The sequence below is a fragment of the Ochlerotatus camptorhynchus genome, unplaced genomic scaffold (assembly GCF_037179485.1).
Source record: "Ochlerotatus camptorhynchus isolate MF236.1 unplaced genomic scaffold, CSIRO-AGI_Acam_v1.1 ptg000330l, whole genome shotgun sequence".
In the NCBI taxonomy this organism is placed as follows: domain Eukaryota; kingdom Metazoa; phylum Arthropoda; class Insecta; order Diptera; family Culicidae; genus Ochlerotatus; species Ochlerotatus camptorhynchus.
The window spans coordinates 8637455-8663809 of record NW_027040818.1 but is presented as its reverse complement, the minus strand read 5'-3'; the positions used below and the strand labels follow the sequence as shown (position 1 = coordinate 8663809).

Sequence of the window (26355 nt, the reverse complement as noted above, 5' to 3'; positions counted from 1 at the left end):
CCGAATACTCGCGGCTTACTCGAGGTTAGAGGGGTACATTGTCGAAGGCTAGGAAAAGGGGAGGAGCTTGGGAGTAGGGTTTCGTTGTCTCATCAGAGCGTTGTCGCCAGTATGAACGATAGTGTGGTTCTAGATTCGTCTGGAGTTCGACCGGCTCAGTCTTCGTGCATCTAATCTAATCTTATCTAATCTAACACTAACACAGCCAGCTCTGGGTAGCATCCTGGAAAATGATACATCATTTTTCTTGTATATTTGATATATGTTTCACATCGAAGATGCGTCACACATATCAAAACGGCCAGGCCAACTGTGCAGCATTTAGGGGCAAGATGATTCAGAAAACATCGGGCCTGTTTAAATGGAAGATTTAAACACGATGCTTCAGAATCCAATAAATGGATGAAACGTGGACATCTCGTACTGTACGTTCCGATTTGGGTAATTATATGATTGGTTGGTCGTTGGAAGCATCAGAGCTAGAAAGGTTAAGTGATGCTCCATTTTTTTTTTGACGGTTAGGGCATGAGCACTAACTCTTGTCCTAGCCTTTTGTGGCTTATGGCTATAGCGCCATTACTCGCATTCTGAAAAGAGTAGATGGAAAGGAAAAGGAGAAGGACAAAGGGAAAAGGATTTTGTGAAATCCATGAAGATAAACAATATTTTTGATTTGAAATATACAATATTGAAATGCATAAGGCGCGGTGGTCACTACCCGAGTCTTGTCACTATTAAATTGTACTCATTCAATTTTGGCAATAAGCCCGAAAATTTAGTGTTGCCAAAATCGAACGGTCTTATTTTGAAATTCAATTTATAATTTGGTTGACTTCGGACCACTGCGAGGCATCGCCATGACTTAGACATTACCAGTGTTGGGAAAATATCAAAAATTCAAATCTCACCAACGCCCAAAATCACACTTGATTTTCGTAGACAAAAATCAACAAGCAAACAACTGCGGTTGATTTTGCAAGCTGTGATATCGCAGCTAGGAATATCAAGCTAACAAAACTCACCAGCTGCAAATCTGTGGTGAGATTGAGTTTCATGATTTTTGCTTTACACCCGAATTCAAACGAAACTTCCAGCAGTCACTTCGTGTCTGCCATCGGTGAAGAGTAAAAAGAGATAGAAAACTATACATTCTCTTGCTAAGAAAACGATGTGCAACGGAATCATTTTTGTGTCGAGTCAACTCTCAGCTTGATTTTTGCACGTTGTGAATAGTCTCGAAATATCAAAGGAGCTTGTAAAATCATTATGCTTTTTTGTTCCAATATCACGCGTGATATTGCGAGCGCATGAGAGCGGAAAAATATCAATTGATTGCTGATTTAGCCAACACTGGACATTACTAACAATTAATCTTTTATTAAAAGTTGTAATCACAAGGTGCAAAAACACACTATTTTCAAATTTCGTTCAATCTTGGCACGTTGCCAAAATTAAACCCCGTGCCAAAAGCGAACGGTTTTGTGATTTTGTTGCTAACATTGAACCGTGGCTAAATCAAACGGTTACTGTACAAATTTTCAATTTTAAATAAATGGTAAGCTCTCACCAGATTCTGCAGTTGTTTGTGACCATCATAATCACAAGTGTTAATAAGTAGGAACGAACTCACCAAATGAATCCATGAGCAATGTCAACTAAATGAAATTGCATGGTGCTACTGGCACTTTAATGGTCCACCTTTCTTGCTTGAATCAGGATGATATCCACCTGGTACTATTCAACAGAATTAACATGTTGCCTCTCCTTGAATACATCCTGATTCCTGGTGAATCTTTTTCTTTTTTCTTGTAGTCCTGTATATGTCATCTTTTTTGTAATTTTCACATTTTCCGAAAAAAAACACAGCAAAGAAAATGCACGTCAAACTTGTTCAAAGGCAGAGCCTACTCCTTGGCTTCAGTCTTCGTGCATCACTCTGGGATTGATGTCAGAACGAATAAGGAGCCACTCGAAGAACGAAGTCTAAAAGCGGAAGCTAGGATCCATCAGCTTCAGTGTAGTGGTGCCAGACAAGCTGACGAAGGGCAACAGAACTCAAACAGACGCCAAAATTAGGTAGATGAGAAGAAGTAAACAATAGACATAACAAGCATTGGTGAGATCGTTTCATATAATTATGTATATTTATGTGTCGCCTCCAACTTCTTATACTAAATACGCGTTAGTATCAAAGGGGTAAATGGCATTCTTAGAATGGGTCTCCATAAAAGGTTCTCCATAAAAGGATTGCTGGCCAGTGGGAGATGAATTGTGTACATACAAACACGCACACATAATTTTCTGCATGGCGCCCCAAATAATTTACACAAATGTTTAATCATACCGATAGCCGAATTCAGCGAAACAATAGACCTCAATAGGTTCAATTTACACTATTTACAATTCAAACAATCGTTATCAACCACAAAGTTGACTGCACCTCGACAAATTGGCGTCCCACGTTTGTGTTTGTCACGCAGATTAATTGCATATTCCCATTCGGAGTGCCATAATGGCGTCCCACCCGCGTCGCTTCTTCCGAAAACAAACGCAAAAGCGATAAATCCCGCGTGGGAACAATTCCGCAGCTCGCACCCGCAGCCAGCCCCCGGAAGAAAAAAAAACCAATACCAATGTGTTTACACATGTTTTATCCAAAGTGGAAACAAGGCTGTTTGTTTGTCGCTATGCATGACGCCTGTAGGTAGGCAAACGGTTCGATCACAAACATTAATACCGTTCGTTCGTACACACAGAACAAAGGGGACATGCAGCTGTGTGAGGATGTTTTTTTTTAATGAATTCATTTGTCAAGGCTCAATTGCTTTAGTTTTGCGAAGCCGTTATTCCAATCTATGTAATCAAATGCGAGTGTTGTTTACTAAATCACAGCCCGAATGGAGCAGACAAAAAAACACAGATCACATGAAATGATAAGAATTTGAAAAAAGGGTGGAAATTGGTACACTCTCGGTATGTTTAAAAAAAAACTGTAGGAAAATCTCACATTCTCCGGCTGGGTGTACACCAACGCTGCAGCGTCTGCCAAAAGCCGATGGTTGCCGATGAAAAGAAACAAACAATCGGAAAGCGTAAACAAAAATTAAAACATTACGTGCGAATCAATTTGTTTTCCTCTGTGAGTGGCTTTCATGCAACGCATGGGTGGCGGGAGGGGATGGGTTGAACAGCATTCCAACTGTGTGTTTCACTAGGTTGGCGGTGGTACCCCAATAGTGGCTGTTTGTATTCGTTCTATTAATTTTTGTAATTAAAATGTCACGAGTTAACATTCATACACACATGCAGTGGGGCATTTGAATGAACATACATATGTTTGCTGTTCGGTATTATGTTGCTGTAATTAATGCCAGGGCGTGCAGTTTGATGGAAACGATGGCGTGTAAGGGGAAGTCGAATTGAGGGGAACAATTTGCGGTGATTACAATTAATCACAAACAGACGGTTAATAAATGCGGATAATTGATCAGCTCCAATTGTGTTTGCTGGGTAATGTTTTGTCAGCAAATAGAATTTACTATGAAACATAGCTCATAAAACGGATGAGAATGTGATGGGCTAGATTTAGTCCAAATATTATTTTGAAGCACGAGGTGCATTGCTCTGTTTCTCTCTTTGGTTCCCCAGGGGGAATTGATATCCAATATTGTCATTGCCAATTAAATAGTCCATTCGTACGACACGCACTTTTGTTGTTATCGCTCGTCTGCCCAAGGCCCAATTTTCCGAAGGCCGGCAAATTTATTTTGTTTTATGTTCCGTGAAAGCCATATTGGAGGCTACTGTAGTACACGCACGCATGCACAGAAGGTGCACAGAACTCTGGACAGGGCCCAATCAATTAATTAAAACATTTTATTGTTTTCCCCTTGAGGGGGGTAGAGGGCAGTCTGTGGCGATCAAACACATATGGCATGTAAATTACATTTCGATTATCGACTTCCCTACACACACACAAACACACGCTACCGACCATCCGCTGTTGTAGAAGCCCGCAGAAATTTTGATTTATTTTCCCATTCCGGTGTCCGATGTATGTGCTTCACCTTTAATCAATATTCTGGTCGCGGTCTGCTGGTCGGCGGGTGCCAGAGTCTGCCCTGTGAACGTGTTAACGTGAATTAAAAAACAAAATCAGGAACGTGCTCCAAGGGAAATTGGAGCGCTGCAGGTTTTCCTGGTTGCTAATTGAGGACGCCAACATTTTCTCCCGAACGCTACGCTGCGTGAACGACGTTTGAGTGAAGGAAAGTTGATTGGCGAGTATCGTGCAGGTCTGGCTGCCGGTGATGTCCATGAAATCAACCATATGTGTGGGCAGCACAATCGGGAAAATCCAGTTCTTACAGTCTGTCCGAGATGATGATGGTGCCGTGAAGGTTAGTCAGTCGCAGACTCAGCTTCCCTGATGGGATGTGGTTATTGCTGTATTCTTATATATATAATGTGTTGGCTTGTAGCTTCGACGATTGAATGTACAAAAATCATCAGTCTGAAAGTGCAACTATTGATTTCATAAAGTAGAACGATCAACAATTATGACAATTGTTAAGGCTGCAATTTATTCGTTTAAATGGAATATTTGCTGAAAGGTTCTGCTATGTTCACAATTTTCGAGAAATATTCAAGTTGGAATTTAACCTATTTAATTAAATACACGCCAAATGACGAATCGATCTGATGCGACCCTCTCTCCACTTTGCATGAAACTTTGCATAATTGTTTGATATGGTAAATTGCTCACATTTGAGCTAAACTTTGGCCAAATCAACTGCTTATCGATTCAAATCACATCTCTTAGGTATTTTCTTAAATAGCGGAAAATATTTCAAAGATCTACAAGGGATCATGCATCGCAAAAGCTCCTCTGGATTTTTTCATGACTTCAAATTGACCATTTTAAAGAAGATCTGACCAACAATTCCAATCCAATCGCGAAGATATTCTCTCAAATAGCACGATGCTCAGAAACTATTTCAAAGACCTCCAGGTGATCATAGATGATAACGGATTTCCAAAAAATTCGCAGAATATATTTTCAAGAATTCAGCATGATCATGTATGATTTTGAAGATCTTCATCCACACAACATTACATCTGCCAGATATTCTCTACGTTGCTCAGAAATTATTACAAAGACCTGGGTGACCAGACATCTCCAAAGTTTTAAAATAGTTGTTCAAGACTTCAGTTTGCTCAGGTATCATTCTGAAAGACAAAGATCTCCAGGTGATCATGGGTATTTTTTCAAAACTTCGAATTGATCATGTATCAATTTAAAGATCTTCATCTGACCACTCATTCTAATCACATCTCCAAGATATTCTCTCAAATAGCAGGTTGCTCAAAAATGATTCGAAAGGCCTTCAAGTGACCAGAGATCTTCAAAAAAAAAAAATCTTCGCGATATCACGATAGATTTCAGCGGTTCAGCATTTCAAAACAGATATCTTAGATATTCTCTCAAATAGCAGGTTGTTCAGACATTATTAAAACAATTTCCTCAGGTCATCATAGACCACAACAATATCCCCAAGATATTTGTTTCTGACTTCAACTTGATTAGCTAACATTCTTATGATCTTACCCTGCTCATCATTTCGAATCACATCTCTCAGATATTTACTCAAGTACAAGGTTGCGCGGAAATTATTCCAAAAACTAGTCAAAGTATTTTACAAGACTTCATCAACCCTATATTTCAACTTACATCTCTCAGATATTTTCTCAAATAGCAGGATACTCATAAATTATTTCAAAGACCTCCAGATGATCATAGATCTCCAAAAAGTCCTCAAATATTTGTTCAAGACTTCCGTTTGATGGGGTATCATTCTGAAGATCTTCAACTGCACTACAATTCAAATCATATCTCTCAGATATCCCGGTTGCTCAGAAATTATTCCCAAGGCCTTCAAGTGACCAGAGATCTAAAACAAAATCCTCAACAAGACATCTGATTGATCAGGTATCATTCTAAAGATATATTAGGTTGTTCGACTAGTATGTAGGGAGACTTATTTTGTGATGGCTTTTTCAGTCTATGGTAACCCAAATGGTCAGTTATGCATTGCCCGACGTTTCGGCTGTTTAAAGTGGCCCTTTTCAAGGGTGACGCAGTCTACCGTTTGTCGTTAAATTATACTGTTTTACCCTTGAAAAGGGCCACAATAAACAGCCGAAACGTCGGGCAATGCATAACTGACTATTTGGATTACCCCAGACTGAGAAAGCCATAAAAGAGAATTCTTAAGATATCCAAGTACTCCATAATGCATATCGCATCTCTCCGATTCTCTCCCATATGAAAGTCGGCAGCTTAGAAATTATTCCAAAGTCTATCCAAGCCGTCTGGATAGTTTTTCAACCCTTCTGGTTGATCAAGTCCTCATACATTGATTGTACTGATAATCTCAAACTTTTCGTCAATCAAAATCACATCCCTCGAATTTTCTCTCATGATGCTAGGTGGCTCCGAAAATATTCCAAATACCTTCAGGTGATCAGAGATCTTTGTTTTCTAGGCTTCTGGTTGATCATGTTGTGTTCTGAAAATCTTCAACTATGCAACAATTTAAATCAAATTTTCAACTATGCTGATTTGGTCCCTCACAGCTCAGGATGGTATGGTATGGTCACTGCAGGTTGCCTTCGTCATCTTACCTTTCTATATCACTTTGTTTATCTCCACCAAGCACAAGTTAGCTCGAAATGATTGAAATACATCAATGGTTGTTGCATTTACTATATGATTCTTTTTTTTTTACTTGGTCAAATCCAATACTACAAAACCAAAAATTGTGGCTTCGATCGAACTCGATATTAAAGGGATCATCGAGGTACGGATAATACCGCGAAACAAAAGGACCGAGTAAGTGTATTCAAACACTTTCAGACCTCAGAATCTAAACATAGAATTCAAGCCCATGAAATTTGAGAATTTTCAAGTCTCAGAATGTTAACCTTTCAGTACTCGCGTCAACTTTTGTAACACGAGCACTCGCCCGTTGTACTTTGTACAACACATGTGGGCTGTCCATTTTTTCTCCGAATTTCTCGTGATCCTGGTCATATAGAAGGTTACAGTCTTCGGACAATTTGTTCAGTAGACCAAGCGCTTTTGGTTGGTGGACAGAAGTACAGAATGTTTTCACTACGTGGCGCTAGTGTGGAAATGAATTTCCTCAATATGCTATATCTTGGAATCCTTGACATATAAATGGTTACAGTCTTGTTCAGTAGGTGAAGCACTTTTGGTTGGCACACAGAAGTTCTGAATATTTGCACTATTTGGCGCAAGTTATTTTCCTGAATATTCTATATCTTGGGATCCAGGCCATGAAGAAGTTTACCAGATTTTTTTCAGTTGGTCAAGGACTTTGGTTGGTGGACATTAGTTCAGAATTGTCTCACTACGTGGCACTAGTGTGCAAGTGAATTTTCTGAATATGTGATATCTTAGGATCCAGGCCATATAGAAGGCTACAGTCTTCGACAAAGTTGTTCGGTATGTCAAGGCCTTTTGAGTGGTGGAGGGAAAATAATTATCCCTCTGCGCAACACAAGTGTGCTAGTGAATATATCTTGGGACCCAGGCATTGTAGATTTCTGTCTTAGGCAAATTTGATCAGTAGGTCAAGAATAATTTACATGGCAAAGATCCCTAGATGTAGCATATTCAGGAGCGAAGTGACAAAATTCAGAACTTCTGTTCACCGAAAGAAACTCCTTGAACTACTGAACAAATTTGCCGAGTCACTTGTACACTAGCACCACGTGGTGAGAAAACTCTAAACTTCTTATGAGACCCTATGAGATCCTGTATTGTTACGAGGTGCATACACACGGCGGATGTTCAAGATTTAGGCTTTAGTGATTTCTACTGGATGGTCTACAGACCGTAGATGGCTTTCTTCAGTTTACGGTCTTCCCAGAGGGAATCGTATTGAAGTCAGAGTCGAGCTTGAACAAGACTGAGTTTATTTCATAAGGTTTACAGAGTTTATACAGCCGATAACGGCTTCAGTATTTTCCGCGGTACAATTGACTTTTCCTTAAATCCAGTGTATTAAAAAGAGATAGAAAGAAACGCCTGAAGGAAAATGTAGGATAACGGTAATATTTGTATATTGAATTGTGGATGCGTTTTTACTCTACTAATTTATTGATCAGGAAGATGTATAGCACATTCTGTCCATCAACCAAATTTTCTTGACCCACTGAACAAATTTGCACGACATAAACCTTTTGTATGGCCAGGAGCTCAAAATATAGAATATTCAGGACATTCACTTGCACACTAGTGCAGCATAGTGAGCAAATTCTGAGCACCAACCAAAAGTACTTGATGCACGGAACTGTGCACCAACCAAAAGTACTGAAGGCAAAAACATTCTATATGGTCAGGATCAGGAACCAATTATGTCAAACATCGCATACTATTTGTTCGATTCACGCGGATTCGATTCACAAAGCCTTATATTACCGCACTTTTTAAGGTATTACTATAAACATAAATTATGCTCTTTTGTTCAAAACAAGTTTTTTCAGGAATACAGATTAATTTGAAATCGATAAGTGATTTTGCAATGAAATGGTAACATGTGTTTTGTACAAAGGAAAGAGGTTCATTTAAGTTCAAGATCTCGAAAACAATACAATTTCTCTTCGAAATGTTATTCCAATAAGTTCTGTCAGATTTGTGACAGTTCAAAAAATTTCAGCATGTCAAAAGCAAGCCATAGTTACTTTTCGTGAACTTTTCCACCTCTTTCAAGTCACTGTTTCGGATGTTTCAAATTTTCAGGGGGAGCCACTTCATCAGTTGCAAGTTTCAAATTAACTAAATTTTTTGAAATTTTCTGTGATATCTATTGCACACATTGTTAACGCTAGCTATCCGGAGATGAACCAGCCTCGGGCTGAAAGCCTCCTTAATAAAGTAAACCTTACCTGGTAACGCTAGATTTGTCAAAAATTTACACAATATTTTATGTAAATTTAAGCGCAATATCGTAGAAATTTGCTTGCTTGCAAACAATTTCGATTTTTATGAGAATGATGCTGGTCTCACCTCTTACCCCTACAACATTTTTAACTGGATGATTTATCTATAAGATAATTAAGTATGACATCTTAACCAGATTTGAACACAAAACTAACTGCCATCTATAAAAGCTAAAAAAATCAAGGGGAGACTTTTTTCTGTGTATGATTCCGAATATAACGATGGGTTAAGACGGCACACGGAATAGCACATCATCCCCAATAAACAATTTGTGCTGATTAAAGGCTGAATAAGCCATTTCTTAGCTGTAGAAGTACATTTTTGCAGGAATAAGCTCTTATTCTGCTTCCAATGTTTGTTGGGTCTTAGCCATATAGAAGATTACTGTCTTCAGCAAAGTTGTACAGTTGGTCAAGATGGATTGGTTAGAGAACAGTAGTTCTGAATTTTATCACTATGCGCCGCTAATGTGCAAGTACATTTCTTGTATACAATATGACTTGAGATCTTGACTAGGAAGTTTCCGTCTTCGGGAAAGTTGAAGAGCTCATAAAGTTCTTTTAAATTGTGAGGGGGTTAGTTCAAAACTCTCTCACAACACGGCGCAAATGTGCATGTGGACTTTACGTTAATGTCCTGATCATCTAAGAAGATGCCAAAGCAAAACATCTATTAATTTAAAAAAAAAATCAAAGAAATCAAATTCGTTGTTTTTGGAAAATTTTATCAGGTGATTGAAACCTTCTGGATGGGAGACAGATTAGTGGGCTTGAATGAATATAATCATGAAAACTTCAGTCACCTGACCAACTTAGCCCAAGACGGCAACTTTCTAGATGGTTCGACTTTGAAGATACAGCACATACTGAAAGTTCACATTCATACTTGCGTTACGCAGTGAGATAATTGTGAACTAATTTGTCCAAAATCCAAAAATCGTTGATCACTTGAGCAAGTTTACCAAAAACAGCAACTTCCCAGATGGTCTGAATATCAAGATATTGCTTATAGGTACAGGAACTTTGCATGTACCCTAGTGCCGCGTAGTGTAAGATTTCAAAATTTACCTGTCCACCATTACCAAGTCTTGATCATCTTACCAACATTGCGGGAAGCAGAAACTTCGTAGAAAGTCAGAACCTATGTAGTTTCAAGATTTTACCACATTTACAGATATTCCAGATCTTCCCCGGGGCCCCCGCATAATGAATTCATTTTGATAACAGATCTACAAATGTTTTCAAAAAAGCCTGATGTTTCACCGCCACCGCCATGCATAATATTTTTTTCTATAGTGCATTTGGTCGTTTCACCTGTCATCAAGCTAAAATGTTTTTTGAACTTTATCTATAAATACTATAGCAAAGAACTATACATCATGTATATACTTTTTTCTCAAGAGTTGACTGTTTCAATAATCCAAAGAGAGACCGTCTTCCCCGTCATCCTCTATGTTTAAAAGTAACGTTTCAGGCTAACTTTTATAAATTGTCCACTTCCGGTTGTACTGCATCCGAGTGTTGTTGTGGCTACTCTATTTTATTTAATGCAGTTGAAAAAATCATAGCGTTCAAGGAGTTACTTGCAACTATTCCCTGGAATAGTGTCCAATAATACTTTCTACCAATGACCAATAGGGACAGCAGCGCCTCTCGCCCCAAAAGGCTTGGGTTCAATCCCAGTCGGTGCCGGCGGGATTTTCTGAGGAATGAAATCTCTGATCACGCTTTCCTTCGGAAGGGAAGTAAAGCCGTTGGTCCCCGGTCTATGAGTTGATGAGTCGATAGGTAGAGCCACGCTTTGGAGCTGCCTCCCTGGCGTCGGTAGTATCGCTACTCAGTATAGAAAGCAAGATCGACGGAAAACAATTCAAGGGATTGAAATTAATTGAAAGAGATTGAAAAAAATGAAAAAAATTGCCATTAATTATTTTAAATGCTCCTCATAATTTCCATAAAAATTCATAGCCATATCCATATAAATAGGGGCCTCATAGCCTAGTCAGTAAAGACACGGTATTACCAAGCCGGAGGTGGCGGGTTCGATTCCCGGTCCAGTCGAGGGAATCTTTCGGGTTGGAAATTTTCTCGACTTCCCTGGACATAGAGTATCATTGTGCTTGCCACGCAATATACAAATTCATGCATTGGTATTGGCATCGAAAGCTCTCAATTAATAACTGTGGTAGTGCATTTAGAACACTAAGTTGAGAGCACGCAATAAGCTAATATGCACTAAGCAATAAGCTTGAAATGCGAATAAGAAGAAGAAGATCCATATAAATCAAGGAAAAAATAATTACCAATACTGAATTCTTGTTTATGTATCATACCATATGTCTAATTAAGCTGTGGTTTGTGCCATCGCAATCAATGACTTCACAAATTTGGTAACTTGCACAAACACATCCATACGACATTAGTTGTTTGTTTGTGCTGATATTCTCCGAACATGAAATCGACACGACAACCTCTTTTTCGAGGACTTTCATTTCTCATGTGACAACATTAATGAAAAAATAAAACACATTCTGCAATTACTCTCCGCAGATTAATTTTACTGTATCATGTTACACACCCACTAGTCGATTACAGTTTTAAACCTTCCCTCACCCCCCCCCCCCCTCAACCGGCAAAGCATATCATCTGCTCCATGAGCTCGATCACTGTGGTTGATTATTGAATTAATGAAAAAACGAAAAACGCTCACTGGAATAATGTCACCAGCATCTACAGACAGGCAGACAGTGGCAGCACAATGCAATGGCAGTGAAGCTTTAATTAAAGCGATAATTACAAACCTACATCGGGTGAAAAAAAAAAACAAAAAATACATACATCGAACTACAGCAACCACAGTTGGGGACTCGGCGTGTGCTCGAAACATGCAGTCGAACATTTGTTATCTGCTTTATTATCGTTGTTCAAAAGTTGTTGTGTTTTTTTTTTTATTTTGTTCGTTCGTTCGTTCATTCGTTAGTTCGTTAATCACTGTGAGATACTTGCATTCGAAGTCCGCCGAGGTTCATGAGAGGATTAATACTTACAGCAATTACCTGGTGCCGGGTGCGAAAAACAAAGAGCTGCGAAATCTCCTGCGGTGACAGATGGGTCATTACGCAAATGTCATCTGCATGTAGTGGTATGCCCATAAATATGGCTAATATGCCTAAAAACAACATTCTCAGTTATGAGGGGTGCATTTCTGATACTGATAGGGTTACTAGAAGTGCAAATTAAAAAAAACCTCCGTAATATGGATGAGGTACCTTTCAGTTTAGCGGAGGTCGACGGTATTATATTTCTAGTGGCACACTCTGTTCAAGTTCTAACAAACAAACTGCTGATGTTAGGAAATTTATTTGGCCAAGCTGATACCATAAAATCACCAGCATTTAGTCGATTAGTCAATCATCTTCATAACCTTCCCAAGCCACATCAATCAAGCCATTTAAAATCTCCCCTTTCCTGGTATTGATGTCTTCCCTTCCTTACAGTTCCAGTGGGCGTAATTAGCACAATTTAGATCGACACCCAGCGGTGCGATTGAAGATAGTTGTCTATGTAGGTATGTAGTAGAGCTTTTGAAGATTGAAAATATTAATCGTTTCCATTCATCGGGAGACTCTGGCAATTTAGCAGACCAAGCCATCTTTCTCTCTCTTTGCTCTATTGAGGGATGCCATGCCATCATTTTGAAACCACTTGAAATTTTGCTATGACATGTTGATTCCCGTAGTCATTTTGAAGATATTTTACGATTTGTGAAGATTTTTTAAGATACGTTGAAATTGGAAAAACGTATTCTTCCGTACATTAAGGCCTACAATGGACCTGTAGAGTTTTGGCATGATTTGGCAAGCTATCTATCCTACAGTGGTATCGAGGCAATGGGATAGATTTATTCAAAAAGGACATCAATCCACCCTACTGCCCTCAATTCCGCCCAATTGTGAAATATTGGGCAATTGTCAAACTATGAGAATATGCCGTAGGTCGGACCAAAGAATGAAATGAACTTGTTTCATCGACGGTCAATAACAGAATTGAAACCAATTAAACACGCTCTTAGCAACTAATTCATGGCTTGCTGGAGTCTTCAGCCGCTTCATCTTCAACACTCCTCCTCGACGGTATTCGCCACTATGCTATCGGTTGGGCAATATTGCACCGAGATCTTGCCCTCCTCCTTCATCGGTTGTTGATTTTTCCTGATTCCAATTGCTTGATGCACGGCTGGTTGTCCTCGTGAATTTGGATCGGTTTCGTCATGACTACGGAGAAATCTTGCAACGGTTGGTCAATCCAGTAGATTGGACCACCACCAAACATTACCAGAAATCCAGAATTCGAGACTTCCGGGTCTTCACATCAGTCAGCGTCGACGTAAGCCTCCATGATAGCTCCTCCTGATCCAAGTACAAGTTCGTGGTCGTTGGTGAACTTGAGGTATTGAAGTATCCGTTTCGCTTCCATCCAATCCGCTTGTGATGGGCAGCTCACCGATCTTCCAAGAATCGATACGCTGACCGCGATGTCCGGTCGAGTGTTTACTGCCACGTACAACAAACCACCAACCAATCTTGAGTACTGGTGATTGTTCGGCAGTCGCTCGTTCTCCTCCTTTTGTTGCAGGTGGCCAGGGTCCAAAGGAATCTTCGATGACTTTGCGTCCAACAGCTTCTGGATGTAAGTCCGCTGGTTGAGAGAAAACTCCTTCTCGTTGCGTCGCACCTGGATGCCCAGGAAATAGCGGATGTCTCCCAACGATGTTACCGTAAAGCTACGGTTAAGGGCTGCGATGAACTCGCTGTACTCCTCTTCGGTGTGCCAAGCGATGACCATATCGTCCACGTAGATGACTGAATACGTGTATTGCTGGCCTCGACGTCGCACTTACACACATGGATCATTTGCTGACTGTGTGAAACCAAGATGCTTTAATACGCCGTCCAGTTTCTTGTTCCAAACATTTCCCGCTTGTTTGAGGCCGTACAAGATTTTCTGCAACAGACATACCGCATCCACAGCACCAGCTTCGTAGCCTGGCGGTTGCCGCATGAAAATCGTTTCGTCCAGATCGCCGTGGAGATAGGCGGTCTTGACGTCCGCATGATTCACCAGCATGTTTCGTTCACTGGCAATCGTCAGCAGTGTCCTAAATGTTACCTGCCTTGTCCTTGGTTCCGCCACAAGCCTGCATGCCATTCCAGTGGTTTCTGGAACCGGTATCTGTCCCCTCGTATCTCTGATCGAACGCCGGAGTGGCTTTTCCACAGCTGCCGTATCGCTTTTGTATTCGTTGCCCCCATCGATGCCGTCACATGTTGAGTCATAGGACGAGGTATCTGACTCACACTCCTCCTGAACCGACTCGTCATCATCGGATTCTTCTTCCTTTTCTGGAGTTTCCTGCGATACTTCAGACTCGTATTCCACAATACTCGGTGACGATGAACCCTCGTTTTCAATATCATCCTCCATTTCAACGAATCGAACATCACGGCTGACTACGACCTTCTTCGTTGCTTTATCGATGAACCGGAACGTCTTGTGACACTCGGAGTAACCGACGAATGTAAACTTCTCCACCTTCGGTGCCAGTTTGCTTCGCTTCTCAGCAGGAACGTGAACGAACGCAGTGAAACCAAAAATATGCAATCGTCCGTAATCCGGTTTCATCCCAAACCAATGCTCGAAAGATTTTTTTCTCGATGGACCGTGACGGAAGTATATTCTGCAGGGGCACGGCCGTGTTGACCGCTTCCGCCCAGAACTGGTAGCCCATCTTTGCGTTGATCAGCACGCACCTAGCCATTTCGACAATCGACCGGTCTCCGCGACTCGGTTTTGCTCCGGTGCATATCCCGCCGTATACTGGGGCGCTATTCCAAGTAATATTTCAAGTTTTATCGAGGTTTTAAAGCATGCTACAAGTCTAAATCATGGTCTTCAGAACCCTAATAAAACCAAAATTGTTACTGGGGATTCCATTCTCCCTGTAGAATCGTCCCAAAAGCTTCAATTTATATTCGCCTCCCTGGTCCGAGCGAATAACCGTTGGATTTCTTCCGAATCGATTGTACACCATACTCAATTTTCTCCTCAATTTCAATCCTCTATTATTTCCGCAGCTTCCGACTTTCTTTTGAGGAAATACGCCATGGTGTATCGACTGAAATCGTCTATCATCGTAAGGAAATATCGTGCACCGCCAGGCGATAGCGAGCTCATTGGACCGCAGATATCCGTGTGCACTATATCCAGGATCATTGCTGATTGTCGATCAAGTTTTCTTGGGAACGGTAGTCGAGTTAGCTTGCCTTCGACACAGCACGCACATGTCTTGAACACTTCACACTTGTGGATGGTCACGCCCGTCGCCAAATTCTCATGCACAGCTCGCTGAATTGCTTCGGGATCACGATGACCTAACTTCCGACGCCAATGGTGGATGCAGTCATACCGCGCTCTTCCGCAAACTTCAACTGGTACATCCCACCAATTTTCTTCGCTACGGCTGCTACGACTCCGTTACGTTGGATCACGCAACCACGGCAACCAGAGAAAACAACCTCTGCTCCCTTGGAAACCAGTCTTCCAACAGAAATCAGGTTCGATTCCAATTTCGGAACGTAGTACACGTCGGACAGGATAACTTCTTGCTGTTCTCCTTCCTCGTTTTGGCAAAACAAGCGGCCAGATGCGATGCCTTTTACCCACGTCTCGTTTCCATCGGCCAGCGTGATGGAAATCCCCGAGCTTGGCTTCAGCTCATCGAAAAACGGACGATTGCAGCTCATGTGGGACGTTGCTCCAGAATCGACGATCCACACCTTCGATTTATTTTCGGTCATAGTAGCCACGGGTTCGCCTTGCCAATCTTCGCTTTTGAACCTTGACTTTTCTTCGGCTTCGAATTGCTGCTTGCTCTTCCGTCACCAGCTCTTGCCGCTGAGCATTCTCGCTTCATGTGTCCGGGTTTATGACAGTTGTGGCACACTACCTTCTTTTCGCCACCAGCACGCAGAATGGACTCCCCACGCTTCTGTGCTTCATACACCAATTTATGTTTCACCAGTTCCATGGTGAACGGCTTTCAAACGCAGTAGTGAGGGTATCGAAAGAGTCAGGCATACTCTTCAATATCATCCCCACTTTCAGGCTGGATTCGAGATCCTGGCCCGCGTTTGCGAGGCTTGTGAAAAGTTGTTCCATCCGGAAAAGATGGCCTTCCATGTCCCCGTCGTCGTTGTACTCAGCTTTGCACAGCTTTTTCAGGTACGAGACACGAGTGGACATCGTCGTCTTCTGGTGATGCTTATTAAACTCGTTCCAGGTCTCGATGGCAGTCTTGCAGTTCCGGATCAGTGGGTGCTGACTGTCGTCTACGAGCAAAACGATGGTGGCCCGTACGTTGGCATCTCCACGCGTTCATTAGAGGTTCAGGGGCGGCCTCCGTAACGTGCTTCCAGGAGATTTTCTCTTACCAACAGCATTTCCACCTTGAATTGCAAACATTCGTATCAGCCACTCTTCAGCTTTTCCAGACCGAACTTGCTTCCGTCCATACCGGGAACGTGAAAAAAAATTTCGCTTGCGACAGCTTCTTGAATTTTCTTCACAAAGGCCCATAACTAGGGACAGTGGAAATTCGCGATTTCGCGGAAGCCGCGAATTCCGCGAAATTTGGCATCGTCCGCGAAATTTAGAAAAACCCGCGAAATGCCGCGAAATTCATGAAAAAAACTAACACTGCATGTCGATTTTGAAATATTTCGTTTTGTTTTCATGCGACTTGCATGCAATACCCATGGGGTTTCCTTCTTTCGACGTGCCAATCCCCCTTTTTGACGTTTGATTGTCCTTCTCTATCTAGCACACGGGGATGCATGATTTCGTAGTTTTCTCACTATTTTTTCCCTCCTTCTTGCATTTTTTCATGTGTGCGTCATTAAACGTCAAAAAGCTCTGCTTAGGAAATTCCGCTCCGTGCTGAGCTCGCTGTTTATCGCACTATTTTGTCCGGAAACAATTGATACAAAGTGAATTTGTGATTGCGTTTCGACGTGTTGTGATAGAATCATGAAGAAAGCTGTGAACTTATCGTGCCATGACCGTGTTAAACAATACCCGCAGGGAGTTTTACATGCGGATGCCGGACAACTGTTTTGTTCCTGCTGCAACGTGACCCTGGACAACTCGAGGAAAAACTCAATCGACAAGCACCTGAAATCACAACAGCACTTGCAAAAGTTAAAATTGCAGCAGGACGAGGCTGCGCAAAAAGAAAAAAAAAAACAAGCGAGTATTGTCGGAGCATTTCAGCGTCAAAAGATCTCCAGAGATGCGCAAAACGTGGCACACTTCGAGTTGGTAGAGGCTTTCTGTGCCGCGAATGTACCGTTACATAAATTGGACCATCCTAAACTGCGTGAGTATCTCCAATCGAGTGTTAAAAATCTGGGACAACTACCAAATTTATCCCACCTCCGAAAGGAATACCTTCCAAAGGTATTCGATCAGAACCAAAAAGAACTTGAAGCTAGAGTTAAAACCTCAACCTCGATTGCAATCATAACAGATGAAGCCAGTGATTCACAGGATCGTTTTGTTCTACATGTAATATTTGTTCTTCCTGTTACGACCTCTGAACAGGAGAAGATGGAAGCTGTAACAGCTGATATTATTTACTTGGAACATGTCAATGCTACAACTGTGTCCCAAAGTATAATAAAAACATTGGCTAAATATGGTGTTAATTTTGATGCTGTTACAGCCTTTGTGACGGATAACGCCACTTACATGACTAAAGCTTTCGAGAATCTAAAAGGACTACTTCCGTGTTACATTCACATGACGTGCAATGCACATATTTTGGGGTTGATCGGTGAAGTGTGAGGAAGAAGTTCCCTAGCGTTGATCGTTTAGTGGCATGCTTCAAGTCCATTTTTACTCATTCTGCCTCGAGAAAGCAACGTTTTAAGGAGTTGATGGCTGAACTTACCGGGGTTGAGAAGGACAAAGTACCGTTACCTCCCGTTCCAGTCATTATGAGATGGAATAGTTGGCTAAATGCTGTCGCCTACCATGCTGAGTATGTGAATCACTACCAAAATTTCATCGGCAACGAACTTGCAATATCAGCAGCAACAAATGCGTTGAATGAGCTACATGAATTGCTTCAGGACCGAAAACTGAGAGAGAAAATACTGTTCATCCACAAAAGTACGACCAAATTGGTTGAGCTTTTGACCTGGTTTGAAAGCCGCCATGTTCTGATACATTTAGCGTACAATAAAATCATGGACTTGCTAGCAGGTACATTAATGGAGTACTTTTTCAAAAAAATCCACTGATCATTTTTTTCTTACAGTATTTTCAGACAAATCTGAAGAAAAGTCTGTACCTCGATGGCAGCGGGAAGCCTTTGCAGATGCATCGAATAAGATGAAACAGTACTATCACACACCCACAGCCACAACGCGATTCTGTCAACCTGGTTTGAAGTTTCTTCGGGCGGTTCGACTACTGGATCCCCATCAAGCGAAGTTTTTGTCTATTGATAACCTGTACGACGGGATTCCAGAGTGCACAACCAGAAAATTGACCTTGCAAGATGAACTGACAGCATACAAGCAAGCAGTACTGGAAATATGTGACAGTGTGAAACCATTGACGTTTTGGTTTTTGAATCGTAATCGTTTTCCTGAGCTTTTCAGAATAGCGATAAAGTACCTGTCAATCCCTGGAAACTCGGTTGATGCAGAACGGAGCGTAAGTCAGTACAATTTAATTAATACTTGTAGACGACAGAATATGACCGAAGATAATTTGACAAATCATGTACTTGTGGTTATTAATGCAAAGAAAGCATAAAATGTACCGTTGAATAACTGTATTTTAGTTCAATAAAGACTCATTGGTTGTTTTAGCAAAGAAAATTTCACTTTTCTACGGTATATTGAAAGAAAAAAATCAACCGCGAAATTGCCGCGAAATTTCCACTTTTTCTCATTTATCGACCGCGAAATTTTGGAATTTTGACCGCGAATTTCCACTGTCCCTACCCATAATCTATGGGAATATGTCGTAGGTCGGACCGAAGAATGAAATGAACTTGTTTCATCGACGGTCAAGAACAGAATGAAAATTTTATTGAAACCAATTACAGACGCTCTTAGCAACTAATTCATGGCTTGCTGGAGTCTTCAGTCGCTTCATCTTTAACACAAACAAAAGTTAAAGGAGAGCAGAAAGGTGACTCGGCATGCGACAGAGATGAAGAGATGGTGGAACAAAACGGCAGCTCAGGTTAGCCAACAGAGTGTCCAAAATATGATGAGTGGTATTCGAAGAAAAGTTCGAACCAAATCGGACTAATTTTTTCCTTACCATCTTTGTTTTCTTAAGTTCTCTGTGACAAGAAAATCATCTCGTGCTGGTGTTTTATGTAAATATGTGTACTGGAAAAGTTGCTTGTACGGTACAATTCGTTGCATGTGTAATTTAAAAAAAAATGCAGAGGATGTAAGAAATCAATTTGATGTATATGTAATTTGTTTTGCGTTTAACTCATTTGTTGGCAAAACTGTGAAGGCCACAATCGATCAAACTAGCAATATGCTGTAGTCCTTTAGGTCATGCAAGCCTCCAAGGATCGTGACTTGATGTTGACCGATGCTGCTGACCGGCTAGAAGTGATGAAAAATGAACGCATTCTTGCGAGCCGTTCGCTCCCCCCGTTTGCGAATGACCCAGTTTCCAACTGACTGCGATTGGGCATTTTCATGTCCATCACGACACACACGATCCCATGGTCGTGTTAAGTTGAAACAAGTTTCGCACGTTTCGAGATGATCTCGATTTCAAAACGGTATCGTTTGGGTTAGTATTAATCTCGATTTTCGAGGATTCCTATGAAACAGGTGACTTGAATGTTTTGACGATTCAAAAATGCTTTTAACTCAATCAATCATCGCAAAAATAGAATTTTCATCTTAATTGAGTTAAAAGCATGCATGTTATTTAAACTTGAGCCAACCTGTAATGGCAGAAATTTTCAAGGACACGTTCCCGACTCAATAAAAGCCAGATTAATTGGGTTTATTAAATACCTCTTATCCCATTAACGGAAACATGCGCCAATCACCATCGGAGGCCAATCCAGTTGGGTGCCTGAAAATGAAAAAAATCAAAAAAACATGGCTGTTAATCGCGTTACATCGTTTTGTGTCGATTGGGTTTTCCCGATGAAATTTTAAGCACTGAAAAAAAAAATATGGAAATTAATTTCGAACCAGACAATTAACCCCTGTTGCATGGCTCGTGTTCTAGTTGTCGGGTGAAATGCGAAACATTTACCTTTTAATGAAATTCCCTTGTAGCTGGGCGTGGGTGTGGTGACCTTGAGTGCAGCTCAGCTATTTTGTGGCTAGTTTGATGTGCTTTTTCCGACAACAGTAACATCAAAGAGGCGTGTTGCATATCGGCCTAGTTTGAATTAGGTCTATTTCGTGAAATTGAAGCCGCAGCAACAGGTAACCACCGATGGGAAATAATCGGAGCCACTTACATCACCGACAGCAGCAAGGTTGTGCGAAAATTTGCGGCTATTAAAACCCTACAATTTCAAACCTCTTTCACTCTACATTTCCACCAACACCAGCCCATCACATCACATAGAACGATTTGACGAAAAGACTGTGTCGTTTGAGCTCGGGCTCTTCAGCACCCCGCAGTATAATTAGCGCCCATTTAGCGCGACTCACCAGGCTGGTTTCTATCCCCCGTCGTCTCCCTGTTCCGCCAGAAGTGCCATTTTTCCAAGAGAGCAGTGTCGTGAATTGCGTAATGATGGGAAGGCTTTAAGGCCACCAACTTGACTTTCTTAGTGGAGCACTGACTGTGATTGTTGGGATGGGAATTTTCGCTTCACAATGGAAAGCATTACGGCTTTGAAGAAATGGGATGTGGTTCGAATTGATGGTGTCTATATATTTCGAAACTAAGTCGTTCGAAAATGAGAAACTGATGATAAGTCAGGTGAAACTTTTTGGGTCCTACAGAAAACAGACCCCATCGGTTGGATGGATTCTAAGAGTGGCGTCTAAGTCACCGGCTTCTACTCCCTATTGAACGAAAAGCACTTGAAATGGTGTGACGATGTGGGGCAGGCAGAGCTCGAGCGCAGGATTTTTCCTAACATTTGTGGTGAAGAATATTAAAAAAAATATTTAAGAGCTTATTTTTTTGTTATTTAAGTTTAAAACACTTTTTTATTTTAATCGAAAGTTACTTTGATTGTTTAGTACCGTATACATGTTTCCTGGTTTATTTTTTATTTTTTTTTCCTATAACTTCCTCTCAGACGTCATTTCGATTGGAAGTGACATTTTCGAGTTATGAATTGTTGAAAAATTTCGTATGGCCGAATATTAGCTCAAATGTAAATGATTGACCATTACGAACAATTATGCAAAGCTTCATGGAAAGGTCGCAGAAGGTCGCATCAGATCGATTCGTCATTTGACGTGGAACTGCTCATTCATGTGTTTTGATTGTCAGTCATCATATTTAGGGTAGTACTGTCATGGTTAATTAAGAGCTGGTTCTCGGAACTTCTCTATAATTCCATAAATGTTCGTGATATACATTTACGCAATCTTCCTGAATTTTTTGGAAAATTCCCGAAACTCTCAAATTAGTTAATAATGCTCGTAGCTTCTCGAACTCTCCCAAAATTAATAAATGGAACTGCTCCAAAATACTCTTTTAAAAATAATGAATATACCAAAAAATGTCATTTTTTTTTTTAATTCTTTTGATTTCCCGAAGATCTAATTTGCGATCCTATGTGAAGTCCGTGATTTTCTAGGAAATTCATTGAACTTCAAAGTATTTATCCAATTTCAGTGAAGTCGGTGAGCTTCAGGAAAATACTGCGCACATCAGAAAATTTCAACGACTTTCAACTGGAATGTTTTGAGAAGTTTGGAAAAACTTCAAGAGCTCGAAGAAAATTCTGTACATTTAAGGAAAGTTTAGCAAATTTTTGGAAAATTCTGTAAACTTCACGAAAAATTTTCAAATTTCAGGAAAAATCTGGGAACTTCACGAAAGTCTTTGAATATTCTAGAAAGTCTGCAAATTTTTGGAAAATTCTGCAAACTTAAAAAAAAATCCTCAAATTTCAGTAAATGCGGCGAACTTCATTGAAAATTCTGCGAATTTCAGGAAATCAGCTTCCTCATGGAAAAATCTGCGAATTCAAAGAAATCTCTGCAAGGCACAGTGAAGTTCTTTAGGATAATACTGGTCTAAAAATGATCATCTGTTGAATTTTGAAATAATTTCTGATCATCGTAGTATCCTGGGTGGAAATCAGTAAAACTTGATTGAAATTGGTGGACAGTTGAAGATCTTCAGAATAATACCTGATAAACTTGAAAGCTTGATAAAAGATTCGGAGGATTTCAAAAAAATCTCGGATCATCTGTAGGTTTTTGAAATAATTTCTGGTCATATTGGCTTCTGGGAAATTCAGCGAACTTCGAAAGTATTCAGCCAATTTAAGTGAAGTTGGTGAGCTTCAGGAAAATTCTGCGAACATCAGAAAATTTCAACGACTTTCAACTGGAATGTTTTGAAAAGTTTAGATAAACTTCAAGAGCTCCAAGAAAATTCTGTGAATTAAAGCAAATTTTTGGAAAGTTCAGCAAACTTCACGAAGAATTTGCAAATTTCAGGAAAAATCTGGGAACTTCACGGAAGTCTTTGGGCTTCGTGTAAGTCTATGAACTTCAGAAAAATTAAACATAATTCTAGAAAGTCTGAATTTTTTGAAAAAAAAATGCAAACTTCAAAAAGAAATTATCTAAATTTCAGTAAAGGCGATGAACTTCATTAAAAATTCTGCGAACTTCAGTAAAGTCTGCTTCCTCGTGGAAAAATATTTGAACTCAAGGAAATCTCCGCAAGGTGCAGGGAAGTCTGCAAACTTAAAAAAAATCTTTAAGATAATACTGGATCAACTTAAAAATGATCATCTATTTGATTTTGAAATAATGTCTGATCATCGTAGTATCATGGGTGAAAATCAGATAAACTTGATTGAAATTGGTGGACAGTTGAAGATCGTCAGAATAAAACTTGAACTTGAAAATTTGATAAAAGATTCAAAGGATTTTGAAGAAATCTTTGATCATCTTTAGGTTTTTGAAATAATTTCAGGTCATATTGGTTTCTGGGAAATTCAGCGAACTTCAAAAGTATTCAGCCAATTTCAGTGAAATCGGTGAGCTTCAGAAAAATTATGCGAACTTCGAAAAATTTCTACGAAATTTCTACTGGAATGAACTTCAAGAACTCTGAGAAAATTCTGTGAATTTCAGGAAATTTCAGCACACTTTTGGAATATTTTGCAAACTTCACGAAAAATTTGCATATTAAAGGAAAAATATGGGAACTTCACGGAAGTCTTTGAACTTCGTGTAAGCCTACGAGCTTCAAGAAAATTCTAATTAATTCAAGAAAGTCTGCGAATTTCTGGAAAATCCTGCAAATTAAAAAAAATAATCTTCAAATTTCAGTAAAGGCGGCGATCTTCATTAAGAACTCTGTGAAATTCAGTTAAGTCTGCTTACTCATGGAAAAATCTGCGAACTCAAGAAAATCTCCGCAAGGTGCAGGGAAGTCTGCGAACTTAAAAAAAAATCTTTAAGATAATACTGGATCAACCTGAGGTCTTCAAAAATAAGATCCTATGGTCTAAAAATGAAAATGCTCATGGATGAAAATCAGAGAAACTTGATTGAAATTGGTGGACAGTTGAAGATTTTCAGAATAATACCTGATAAACTTGAAAATTTGATAAAAGATTCAAAAGATTTCGCAGAAATCTCCGATCATCTGTAGGTTTTTGAAATAATTTTAGGTCATATTGGTTTCTGGGAAATTCAGCGAACTTCAAAAGTATTCAGCCAATTTCAGTGAAGTCGGTGAGCTTCAGGAAAATTCTGCGAACTTCGAAAAATTTCTACGAGCTTCAACTGGAATATTTTGAAAAGTTTAGAAAAACTTCAAGAACTCCAAGAAAATGCTGTAAAATTCAGGAAAGTTCAGCAAATTTTTGGAAAGCTCAGCTTACTTCACGAAGAATTTGCAAATTTAAGGAAAAATCTGGGAACTTCACCGAAGGCTTTGAACTTCGTGTAAGTTTACGAGCTTCAAGAAAATTCTACCTTATTCTAGAAAGTCTGCAAATTTCTGGAAAATCCTGCATTTTTCAAAAACTTTATCCAAATTTCAGTAAAGGTGGCAAACTTCAGGCAAACTCTGCGAACTTCAGTAAAGTCTGCTTCCTCATGGAAAAATCTACGAACTTAAGTCATCTCTGCAAGGGTCAGGTTAGGTTTTTGAAATAATTTCTGATCATATTGGTATCATGGGTTAGTATCTGAGAGACGCTATTTGAATTCCTCGACAGTTGAAGATCTTCAGAATAAAATCTGATCAACCTGAAGGCTTGAAAAATATCATGAAATAAACTTCGGGAAATCAGATGCGCCGGTGGGGTAGTGGTAAGCGTGACTGCCTCTCACCCCAAAGGGCCTGGGTTCAATCCCAGTCGGTGCCACCGGAATTTTCTGAGGCATACAATCTCTGATCACTGAAGAAATATAAAGCCGTTGGTCCACGATCCATGAGTTGATGGGTCGATATGTAGGGTCCAGGTGTGGGAGCTGCCTCCCTGGCGTCAGTACTATTGATACTCACTATGGAGTACAAGATCAGCGGAAAACAAATAAAGGAAAAAAAACATGGGAATAATAATTCCCAGAACTATCCACAACTTGAGGTGAGTTTTTCCCAGAACTGAAGGGAAGTTTTTCCCAGCACTGAATGGAAGTTTTTCCCAGGACTCCAGGAAAATTTGTCTTAGAATTTTTGGAATGTTCTTCCCAGAATATCAAGGAAGTTCTTCCCAAAACTTCAGAAAAGCTCTTCCTAAAACTGCAAAGAAGTTCTTCCCAGAACTTTAGGATATTCTCTTCTTATGATTCTCCTTATTCTTCTTCTTCTTCTTCTTCTTCTTCTTAGAATTTCAATCTTATTGGACAATTATTAATTGAGAGCTTTCGGTGCCTGTAGGTACCATTTTTGCATTAGAACAATTGTATGACAAGTACAATCATTCTCTATGCTCAGGGAAGTCGAGAAATTTTCCAACTCCGAAACTTCCTGGACCGGACCAGGAATCGAACCCAGCCACCTCCAGCATGGTTTTGCTTCGTAGCTGCGCCTTCACTTCCTGAGGCCCCAACTTTAGGGATGTTCTTCTCAAAATTGAAGAAAAGTCCTTCCCAGAAATCTAGGGAAGTTTTATCCAGAACTTTGGAGATGTTCTTCCCAAAACTTGAAGGATGTTCAATCCATAACTTGAGATAAATTCTTCCCAGAGCTTCAAAAAAGTTCATCTCAGAACTTTAGAAATGCTGCTTCCAGAGCTCCTGGGAAGTCTTTCAAGAAATTCAGTAAAGTGTCTCAACAAACTTCAGGGAAGCTTTTCCATGAATTTTAGAGACGTTCTTTCCATAACTACAGGAAAGGTCTTCCAAGAGCAAAAGGAAAGTTTTTTCCAGAACTTAATTAAACTTGACGAAATTCTACCTAGATGTTCTTTCCATAATTACAGGAAAGGTCTTCCAAGAGCAAAAGGAAAGTTTTTTCCAGAACTTAAAAGAAAAATCTTCCACTAGAAAGGAAGATCTTCCCAAAACTCCACGAAAGCTATTCCCAAAACTTCAAAGAAGTTCTTCCCAGAACATTAGGGATGCTCTTCTCAAAACTGCTGATAAGTCCTTTTTCAGAACTACAGAAAAGTTCTTCCAGGAACTGCACGGAAGTTTTTCTAGAACTTCAGAGATTTTCTTCCCAAAATTTGAAGGAAGTTCTATCCAGAACTGGAGAGAAATTCTACCCAGAAAAAAAAAGTTCTTCTCAGAACTTTGGAAATACCCTTTCCATAGCTTCAGGGATTTTTTTGCATGAAATTTCGGAATGTTCTTTCCAAAACTATGGAAAAGTTCTTCCAAGAGCCTTAGGAAAATTTCTCCATAACTTAATTAAAGTTAAGGGAAGTTCTTTCAAGAACTTTAGAAAAGATTTTCTCAGAACTCCAGTAAAATCTTCCCAGAACTTGGGGGAAGTTTTTATCATAAATTCATGGAACTTCTTCCTAGAACTTTAAGAAATTTCTTCCCAGTACTATTGATAAGTTCTTCCCAGATTCTTAGAAAAGTTTTTTTTTTCTAAAGTTCAGGGAAA

General features: G+C 40.0%; 2 protein-coding genes across 2 annotated transcripts in view; both read right to left on the bottom strand.

The window, feature by feature from the left end:
* The window catches only part of RhoGEF64C (Rho guanine nucleotide exchange factor at 64C), a 670047-nt gene that overhangs the window by 400140 nt on the left and 243552 nt on the right, over nt 1-26355 (bottom strand). Inside the window, exon 2 of the mRNA XM_065230356.1 lies at nt 20145-20205. The gene's annotated coding sequence lies outside the window, so the exon portion shown is untranslated. The remainder of the gene's footprint in view (nt 1-20144; nt 20206-26355) is intronic.
* On the bottom strand, nt 13399-13872 carry LOC135708657 (uncharacterized). The gene has a single exon (XM_065230759.1). The coding sequence runs from the start codon at nt 13870-13872 to the stop codon at nt 13399-13401; it is 474 nt and encodes a 157-aa protein (XP_065086831.1).